Below are 9,383 nucleotides of genomic sequence, written 5' to 3'. Positions count from 1 at the left end.
GATACAGCCCTATAGATTATACGCTGCCAAATGAATCTTATGCGAATTTAAAGTGAGAAGAATTTAAAACTTAAAAATTTTAAATGTTGTACGAGTCTGAAAAAACACAAATTTTTGACACACTCACACAAATATTTTGTGAGTACATGTACTCGAATATCGTTCGACAAAAGCATCCGACTATTCGACTAAGACGCCCGAGTAAAATTGATATGCCACTTAAAATCCATGCATGCAAAACTTCACGTGATTTTCACTCGTGTGCTCACGTGAATATTTTTTATTGTTATTTTTCTGTTCTTTTCACAGGAACTTCATTTGAAAAAAATCACGTGAAGTTTACACGAGAACATTTCTAGGCAATTGCTTACGAATCGGAAAAAGGGGGTGTTAGCTTCATGATATCAGCAAGTCAAACTATTTTCCCTCTTAAAATTGCTGCTCACACTGCTATCGCTTCACCCTACATATTAAAAATCCAAATGCTTAAAATACATGTACCCCTCTGTTTCTGTACCTAAGACTCAAATGTTTCCAAGCTGGGCTTAGATCTCTTCTCTCCCTTTAACATTGAAATTCAAAAACCAGTTCAGATTCATTAACTTTCAACTTTAACTGCTGTTTATATACACTATTTTACATTCTACCCCATCTAACAATGAAACACCCTTTCAAGTTGTTATGACGGCCTCCAAATACACCGGTACACCCTGTTGTGTTGTACAAATGAAATTTTGTTTGCAAATCAGGTACACCCCATTAAAGAAGAAAAGTACATGCACACCTAAATAACAAAAAATATCAATGCCGGATCCAGGATTCTTGAAAAGCATTGGTAGGGTGGCGAACCAGTTGGGGGTCGAGGGGGCAAATCCCCCAAAAGCTTTCAGGTTTTTGTTTTGTTTTTTAAAAAAGTTTTTTTAAACTTATTCTAAATATATTTTAGGTATAATTAATGCAATATCCCACACCAAAAAAAAAAAATTAATAATGTTATGTATATTTTCCGCCAGTGAGCATATTCCCAAAGAATTTCAGTCTAGAATCTGTAGATACACTCAAATTTAGGGGTGTGGAATAATTAATTTTGTGGATGTACACGTATCTGAAAGTGTAAATTTTACCCTTTAGCATCCAGTACAATCTTGCTGGTTGCACTAGATAACAGACTTCCAATACCTGGAAAAACATGCAGCCTTGAAGCTTTAGAAAAAAGAAGGGGTTTAATTTGAAACAAATAGGAGATTCTGATTAAATTGTAGCATAGTTTCAATATACTTGAGACCATTCCAAGTTTTTCTCTGTTTAGCATCCACCTATCACTTAAGAAGCTATCTACGGTACCTATTCACAACAAACATGCCAAAATAAAACACAATTTATAGTTATACAAATGACATTTAAAAGATTTGATTTCAAAATTCTACTTTTCTCATAAAAAGATATATTTCTTTGGAAATGCTAAGTATATACCTAATTATGTGGATTCTCAACAAATATAGAAAGAAATTGACAGAATTCAAAAGGTTTACATAAAAAAAATTAATTTCTGTACTACTGATTTTTTTTTTTATTGAAGTTGTTTTTTCTTTCAAGGTATCAAAAAACCAAAGCAAACAAAGACACTAAACATAAAACAAAAACTTGGAATGGCTTAAGTTCTCCATCCTTCCTACAGAATCTGTTAAATGAAACCAGAACACAAGAATATCTTTCTCAGCCTTTAATGGATCATTGACAATAGTAGTAGTTCTCTGTTCTTATCAGTGTTCAGTATCTGACCAATCAAGGCAAAATTATATCTTAACATGTGATTAAGGATGAATTGATGGGTTGACCTGGTGAAATTCTCTATTTACCTGGAAGTAGAAGAGACAGAAGGTTTTATTCAGTGATAGAATATGGTTTAAATTGAACTAAAATTAATTCATGTGCATCAATATAAGAACATTTGGAAATTTTAATATTGAGATATTGAATTTTAGATAAATACCTTAAAGTTATTGATATGCTAATAAAATCGTTTGAAATTTATATTAAACATATTTTGCATGTTGAATAAAAATAGGCTACATTATTTTTCAAGAAGAAAAATGAGATTTGTAAAATCCCATCTTTATAAATTAACAAATGTGGTCATCTTTGCCAAATGGTATGCATGAGGAAAGTGTTTTCAAAGTTTTCTGCACCAAATCATTTTGGCTACTGATCAGCATTTGTTCATTCACGAGACATACCAAGACCCACAGTGCTATTGATACGCCACAACTCGGAGTTACAAACTTGCTAATACTCTTTCTTGTTCTGGAGAAGAATCAAATTAAAGGATAATTCAAATAAACAGGTACAACAGTATTCAAGTCATGCATATAAACCAGGGAGAAATGAAAACAATAAATGTTGTACTGAGGAGATGTAACACAACTCAGCATGCCAACATCTTGTTTCTTCTGAAATTGAGAATAAAATCAGTATCACTGTATATTCTGTTTATAAAGCAAATTTTAGCAATGGAAGTCTTACAATGATTATTAAAAGCAATTTGGAAATTTTAAGTAAATTATACTGCATTAAATATTGTAACATCATTTGTCTATCAGATGCTCTCCTATTCAATTAACAGACAATATTTATAGTTCCAAGTAATGGAATAAATATATCTGTTTAAAATGTGGTGTATTTTTTTGTATTATTTTAGCTTTGCAAGTAATGGACTAAGTAAAACAGACACATTTCTGATATTGTTCTTAATAATGAAAACTTGTATGGGATAATTCTGCAAGTAAAATATTTACTGGTACTGACAATTTTTGTTGTAATAAACTCAATGTCAATGCATTTATGAGTATGTATCTTAGAATACAGATACAGATATTAATTTAAATCAGTGGGTTTCATTACAGTCATCCAGCCTGACTTTATGTATCATGTATCTCATTACAGTCATCTAGGCTTATTTTATGTGTCAAATATCTCATTACTGTCATCCAGCCTTGTTTTATGTGTCAAATATCTCATTGCAGTAATCCAGCCCTGTTTTATGTCATGTATCTCATTTTAGTGTTCCAGCCTTGCTTTATGTGTCATGTATCTCATTTCAGTCTTCCAGCCTTGCTTTATGTGTCATGTATCTAATTTCAGTCTTCCAGCTTTGTTTTATGTGTCATGTATCTCATTACAATCATCTATCCTTGTTCATGTGTCATGTACCTCATTACAGTCATCCAGCCTTGTTTTATGTGTCATGTATCTCATTATAGTCATCCAGCCTTGTTTTATGTCATATATATCATTACAGTCATCCAGCCTTGTTTTATGTATCATGTATCTCATTACAGCCATCAAGCCCTGTTTTATGTGTCATATATCTCATTACAGTCATCCAGCCTTGTTTTATGTGTCATGTATCTCATTATAGTCATCCAGCCTTGTTTTATGTCATATATCTTATTACAGTCATCCAGCCTTGTTTTATGTATCATGTATCTCATTACAGTCATCAAGCCCTGTTTTATGTGTCATATATCTCATTACAGTCATCCAGCCTTGTTTTATGTGTCATGTATCTCATTACAGTCATCCAGCCTTGTTTTATGTGTCATGTATCTCATTACAGTCATCCAGCCTTGCTTTAAGGACATTGGCAAGGTTCCTGGTTATTGTATAGAATTTTTCAAGAACTTTGGAGTAGGTTTAAATGTACTAAACAGGCTATATTCTGGATCGTTTTACCTACCAATCCATCATTCTTTTTTAGATTTTGTCAAATCAGTGTTTTCACAATTCTTAATGCATTTCCTATGTAAAATGTTGATAAAAGGGACCTACATAATTTTTCACCATAATATTTCTTCAAAACCCATTTATTTCATACAGCTTTTGTATTATATACATTATTGTATCTTCATTTCCTATGACTTCTAGATATTTTGGCTAAAAATGTATATTTAGAAACAAGACATGGATATACCGGCACCGATCATTATTTTTGAGTTGCGTCCCTTAACAGCTAAAATTGGTCAAGAGACTGGTTGATTGTTTTATCATGTAATTGACTGAATTGAAACACATTGTCATAAAAACATTGTCATGGATTTATTTTTACTTTTTATTCGTAGTTACTAAATGCCGATTCCTTCACATGACCTAAGAACTGTTCTCAGTCGGCATGGTCGACCTACCTTTCAGCGTATGTCACATCTTTGCCCTTTCCAGCAAACTGAGCATAACTACGGTAAATAATGACCTGTTGGCTCTTTGTCCCTGAATACAATGTACAACAAAGCCATTACAGCTTTTCTTTCTTGCTGTATAGATGATTCTACCCGTTGAAGGAGGTACACGTGCTTATGTTTACCTCTGTGACATACGCTTTATTGGTTTTCACCGCTTAAAGAATTCTACACGGGAGATCACTCTCAATCACTATTTTATAAGCAAAAAAACCCATGTATTAAACCTTTTTTCTCCGGAAAACCCTGACTTGCCAATGTCCTTAAGAGTCATATATCTCATTATACTCTTCCAGCCTTACTTTATCTATCACATATCTCATCACAGTATTCCAGCCATACTTTATCTATCACATATCTCATTACAGTATTCCAGTCATACTTTACCTGCCATGTACCTCACTACAGTTATCTGACATGTATACGTACATTATGTAGCTGTGTGCGGTGATTATCTTCCTCCTCCTTAGGTGCCATTCACCACCTCCATATCTTCATCTTCCTCCTCAGTGTTTTCCCCTGTAACATGCACAAAGATGGGGTAAATACATGTGTTATATTTCCTTTCCTTTATCCAAGAAACTGAAATTGTGTTTTTATAAATAAAAGACTTTCATACAATTTACACCTTTCACTGAATATATTGCAAATATCAAATTACACAATTACAGAATTGATATTTATATCATGTGAATTTGTCTTCAAATTTTGAGACAGTCCCTTGAGAAGACAAGTCCTTAATCATAATCATACCTCTGAGTCTTTTCAGTTCTTTTCCTGGAATAATTCCAGTCTTCAGCATCTGATTTAATCTCTCAACTTCATTCAATGTTTTTGCTTTGGCTATTGCCATCTACAATATGATATTGACCAATGATTATGAAAATACAAGAAAATACAAGAAAATTTCTTTTGAAATTTACTTTCACAATCATTTACAAGAAGAAGACATTGAACTACTGACCTTGATAAGATTAATATCCTCTTTGGATGGCCCTGTCTTCTTTTCGGGAATCTTTTCTCCGGGAACAAATGTTTTACTGCGTTTTCCAATATCAGTGGCCAGGGCCTGCCCTTTTTTGCCTTTGAACATTTTAGCAGCTGCTTCTCTTTCCTAAAATAGATCACATTTAATGTAAAACAAACAAACAAACAAAAATAAAAACCTGAATACTGTTACTTCTTTAAACATGAAAATATGTACAGGTGTATTTATAAAAGGGAAAAAATGCTTTCATGTACCTTTTGTCTGATCCTCTGGAAGTCTAAAACACGTAACTGGGGGATCTTGTGAATGACGTATAATCTGTAGTGTTTCTTTGATTGGACAGGGTTTCTAAGTAAACTGAAATGAAGATCAACATCAATATAAAGCAGTGTTTTCACCTATATTTTAAAAAGCATCATCTATTTTTGGAGGAATTTTACATTAGGCCAAACAAAAAAATATGTGTGGTTCTGGTTACACTTCCAAAAAAATTAGGGTAGGTAGGTAGGGAATTTTTTTTTTTTTTAACAAAATGATTTTCTTAATTTTTTCTAAATAATACCTATCACTGCTTTGCAAATGGTGTTTAGATGAGGTGTGATAATATACTAGTCAATATTGGTAGGGGACACCTACATGCTAGCTTGCTTTGGATTTAACACTATTAAACACTTGCACATTGCTGAAACTAAAACTAAAACTGGAGCCATTGATGGAAATCGGGGAAAATTCTGGAAAAAATATGAAAATTGCAGGGATCGACATTAACGGTTGTCCGATTGCCCGGGGCAAGTAAATTCTCAGTACGGGCAAGTGAAACTGCTGATGTACTTGTCCGATCGGGCAAGTGAATATTTGATAGATTTTTTAAATCTTACATTTATTTAGTTTATAAACAAAACAATAATTTGAACATTTGATTTCTACCAGGAATATATGACATTCTTTTTGTAGTCGGAAATTCCTCGGTAGCGCCGTTTATTCAAAAATCGGGTTCGTTATTCCATTTTTCTTTCTGGGTAGTTGACAAAACTGACTTCTTAACATACTTATTATGAAATATGATATTTAAAAATAGCTCATTTATTTACTCACAGAACATAAAGAAAACCAGTTATTCTCGGCACACGATGTATTCTGATTAGGATATTTATGTTTCAAAACATGGCCAATGTTTTTCTTTAGCGTGGCTTCAGTTTTTCAGGGGGAAAAAATCTAAATTCAGAAAAAGATCATTAAGAAAATAATTTTCAGAAATATGAATTTTATTTAAAAGGAGATATTGCTGCATGGCAATGTGAGTTTACAAGTATTTCAAATGTAGCATCACCTGCACATCAAGATATTTTTCTGGCACTTAACTTGCCAAATATAAAAAAAAAAAATATCTCACTTTATTTACAATAATAAATTATCGGTTTCCCTTCTTTCTAAATTTTGGGCAACCAAGTTTTGTATTCAGACAAGTCAAAGTTTGAGTTCACTTGCCCAAAGGGCAAGTGAATCTGTAAGTTGATGTCTATCCCTGAATTGCAAAAAAAAAAAAGTTTAGGGTCGGGGGTATAAAATAGGGAAGGTCGGGTAACTGGAACCACACATATTTTTTTATTTGGCCTTACAGTCTTAAAAACAATTATAAAAATATTGGGAAAATATAATGAATTTTAGGAAAAAACTACCACATTTCCCAGGAAAACTACGTTATTTTGCTGTGATTTTTGGTCATGAAAAAACTGGAAAGAGTCATGTATTAAAATTTTTCCAAGACATTTATGCATCATTTTGGAATTAAGAAAAAATGTCCATGACTTACCTTAGGTGTCGTAAAGATTTAAGACTGGAGAGTGGGTCTAGATCCCCTAACTCTGCCATACTGTTGTTTGAGAGAACCAATGTGTCCAAGTTGGGAAGACATTCATGTAGGTCCTCACCAATTCTTCTGCAGTGTAAAATGAACAAAATCAAACAAGCCTGTCCATAAAATCATGCACTTTTGTGAATCTCTACTTTTACAGCATTGTGCATTGTTGACTCTTATAGCAAAAATAACTGTAAAAGTTTGTATAAATGAAAAAAAAATGCAGTTTTCAATAAAACATCTGGCAAATCTAGGTACTAACATGAATCATCAAAGTGCTCTGCAGCTCATTATCATGGGACAGTGAAATGCCCCATAAAATGCCATGCTCTGTGGGTGTACAAATTTGCTTATTTCTCTTTTTAAAAAAGCATTTAACAGTTTAACTGTGAATAAACTTTTTATATTATTTTTTTTTTTAATTTCAACTTGAACCACGTTGTAGAGCTATGGGTGATAACTCGTCTTAATTTATATGCATTTGATCATATTCTTATGGTACAAAACGAGTTAATTGCATTTCACCTTAATAAATAATATCAAATTGAGAAACATTTCATTGTTTATATATGATTTTCGGTGTTTTCAATGGGCATTTCAGTGAATCGGGGGCATTTCAGTGATTCACAGTATGGGGGAAATTCATACTTACACTACTCTGTTGTTGTTCAATAGTACAGTTTTAAGCCGTAAAAGTAAAGGGAATCCATCAACTTTTCTTATGTCATTATCAGACAAATCGATTGTGTCAAACTGGTCCTGCAATCATAGTATAATATTGGAAATTATATGGCATTATTTCATCATTTAGCTTTATCTTGACTGTTAAATTCTGAATTTTTAAGTCACTATCTCGGATTATGTCTTTAAACTTTACTCACCAATGTAGCACCCAAATTTTCAATAACTGGAATTTTGTAACCTATATCAAATAAAAAAGGTGAAAAGGTAATACTTTCATTATGTTGATAAATCTTTATCTAATTATATTACACTGTGGACAGTTATGAGAAAACTGAAATAACGGAGGACGCGCGGACTATAAATATAATGAAAAATAATTTATATCACATTACCTCTCAAATCCAACTCTCTATCACGAATGGGGTTTGTGTATTGGGCCGATTGTTCTATTAATTCTGCTGTTAGTTTTACCATGTCTGCTTTTCAAGTCCCAAATCGGACGTTTTCTTGACGAAAAAAGCTTTTCAAATCGACATGCCGGCCATTCAAACGTCTCATTGACGGTGATTTTCTTTTCACAATAGATCGTTCCTTGTATCAGTCCATTATTTGAGAGAGAAGGGGGGGGGGGTGTAAAATAACGGAAGGTTACAACGATGTGTAATCTGTGTGTGTTTATTCACCTATCGAGGGCATTATGGGACATGATTATTAAAAATAATATTATATAATCATGTAAATTGTTTATTAACAACGTCAGCAGGCGCGGATCCAAGATTTGAAGGGGGGGGGGGGAAGTAGGCAGGGGGTTTGAGGGCCGCCTTGAGGCCCCCAGTGGGTGACCCACTTGACCCGGTCCAGGGCAAAGCCTTGGTGGGGGCCCAGGGGGGCAAAGGGCAAAGCCCACGGAAGCTCCTAGATTCTAGAGATTTTGTAGTGTAAAAATGAGGTGTACCGAGTAGACATTTTTACATTTTCTCGACGAAACTATGATTTACGCTAACTTTGACAATTTTAGGGAGGGGGCGCCGGGTGCGCCCCCCCCCCCCTTAAATCCGCCACTGGTCAAGTTATTATTTTTAAATTAAATTTGATAATCCCCTCGATATTTTTTTTTTTTCAGCTATTCTTGCCGATTCTTCATAGATAACATCTAGATCCAGAATTAGAATGCAGGCATTTACGCAAATTTATTTACCTTAAAATAATCAAGTGGGAAAATGAATGAAATAATTGTCAGTGTCTGACTTTGTTTAATTTCCTTAGCATTCATCCTTAATTGTTTGGGTGACATTCTTGTCAATATTTTCGCCGTTTTTAAGATTTTTGCACACTGACTTACCTAATAAAGAAAACAAGTGGCGTGAGGTGGTTATTTCTAACTTTATAAAATCACTTAATTTTAAAAGAAAAAAAAATATTATTATGAAGGTGATCCCAGTTCTTCTGGCATTCTTTGCAGTTTATTCAAGTGATCGTCTTTTGAATTAAGATTTCATCAGTTGTCAACAGTCATTCAGTATTTAGTCAATCGTGATAAAGAAGCAATGTAAAAAGTAGATAAAGACATACTCTGGATAAAAATATCAGTCAGAGCTCAAGAGCAGTGTATACAGTGATC

The 9,383-nt window shown here is 33.3% G+C and overlaps 1 protein-coding gene across 1 annotated transcript; it reads right to left on the bottom strand.

The window, feature by feature from the left end:
* Positions 1-1,708: 1,708 nt before the first annotated feature.
* Positions 1,709-8,311, bottom strand: LOC133184193 (U2 small nuclear ribonucleoprotein A'-like). Its single transcript, XM_061319121.1, has 9 exons — positions 8,155-8,311; positions 7,960-8,000; positions 7,731-7,837; positions 7,034-7,159; positions 5,475-5,577; positions 5,197-5,346; positions 4,986-5,085; positions 4,662-4,751; positions 1,709-1,859 (listed from the first exon to the last, which is right to left on the bottom strand). Exons 1-8 carry the CDS (start codon positions 8,234-8,236, stop codon positions 4,699-4,701), a joined length of 762 nt encoding a protein of 253 aa, XP_061175105.1. The 5' UTR covers positions 8,237-8,311; the 3' UTR covers positions 1,709-1,859; positions 4,662-4,698.
* Positions 8,312-9,383: the final 1,072 nt, after the last annotated feature.

Source organism: Saccostrea echinata, unplaced genomic scaffold (genome assembly GCF_033153115.1).
Source record: "Saccostrea echinata isolate AGI-Se365-2 ecotype Australia unplaced genomic scaffold, CSIRO_AGI_Sech_v1 ptg000010l, whole genome shotgun sequence".
Lineage (NCBI taxonomy): Eukaryota > Metazoa > Mollusca > Bivalvia > Ostreida > Ostreidae > Saccostrea > Saccostrea echinata.
The sequence above is the reverse complement of the archived record's forward strand: the minus strand, read 5'-3'. Positions and strand labels throughout refer to the sequence as shown.

Coding starts and splice junctions, on each gene's coding strand:
- LOC133184193 (XM_061319121.1), bottom strand. CDS start 8,236: ATGGTAAAACTAACAGCAGAATTAATAGAACAATCGGCCCAATACACA. Junction 7,838..7,959: donor AAAATTTGGGTGCTACATTG/GTGAGTAAAGTT, acceptor CTATGATTGCAG/GACCAGTTTGACACAATCGA. Junction 4,752..4,985: donor AGAACTGAAAAGACTCAGAG/GTATGATTATGA, acceptor TGCATGTTACAG/GGGAAAACACTGAGGAGGAA.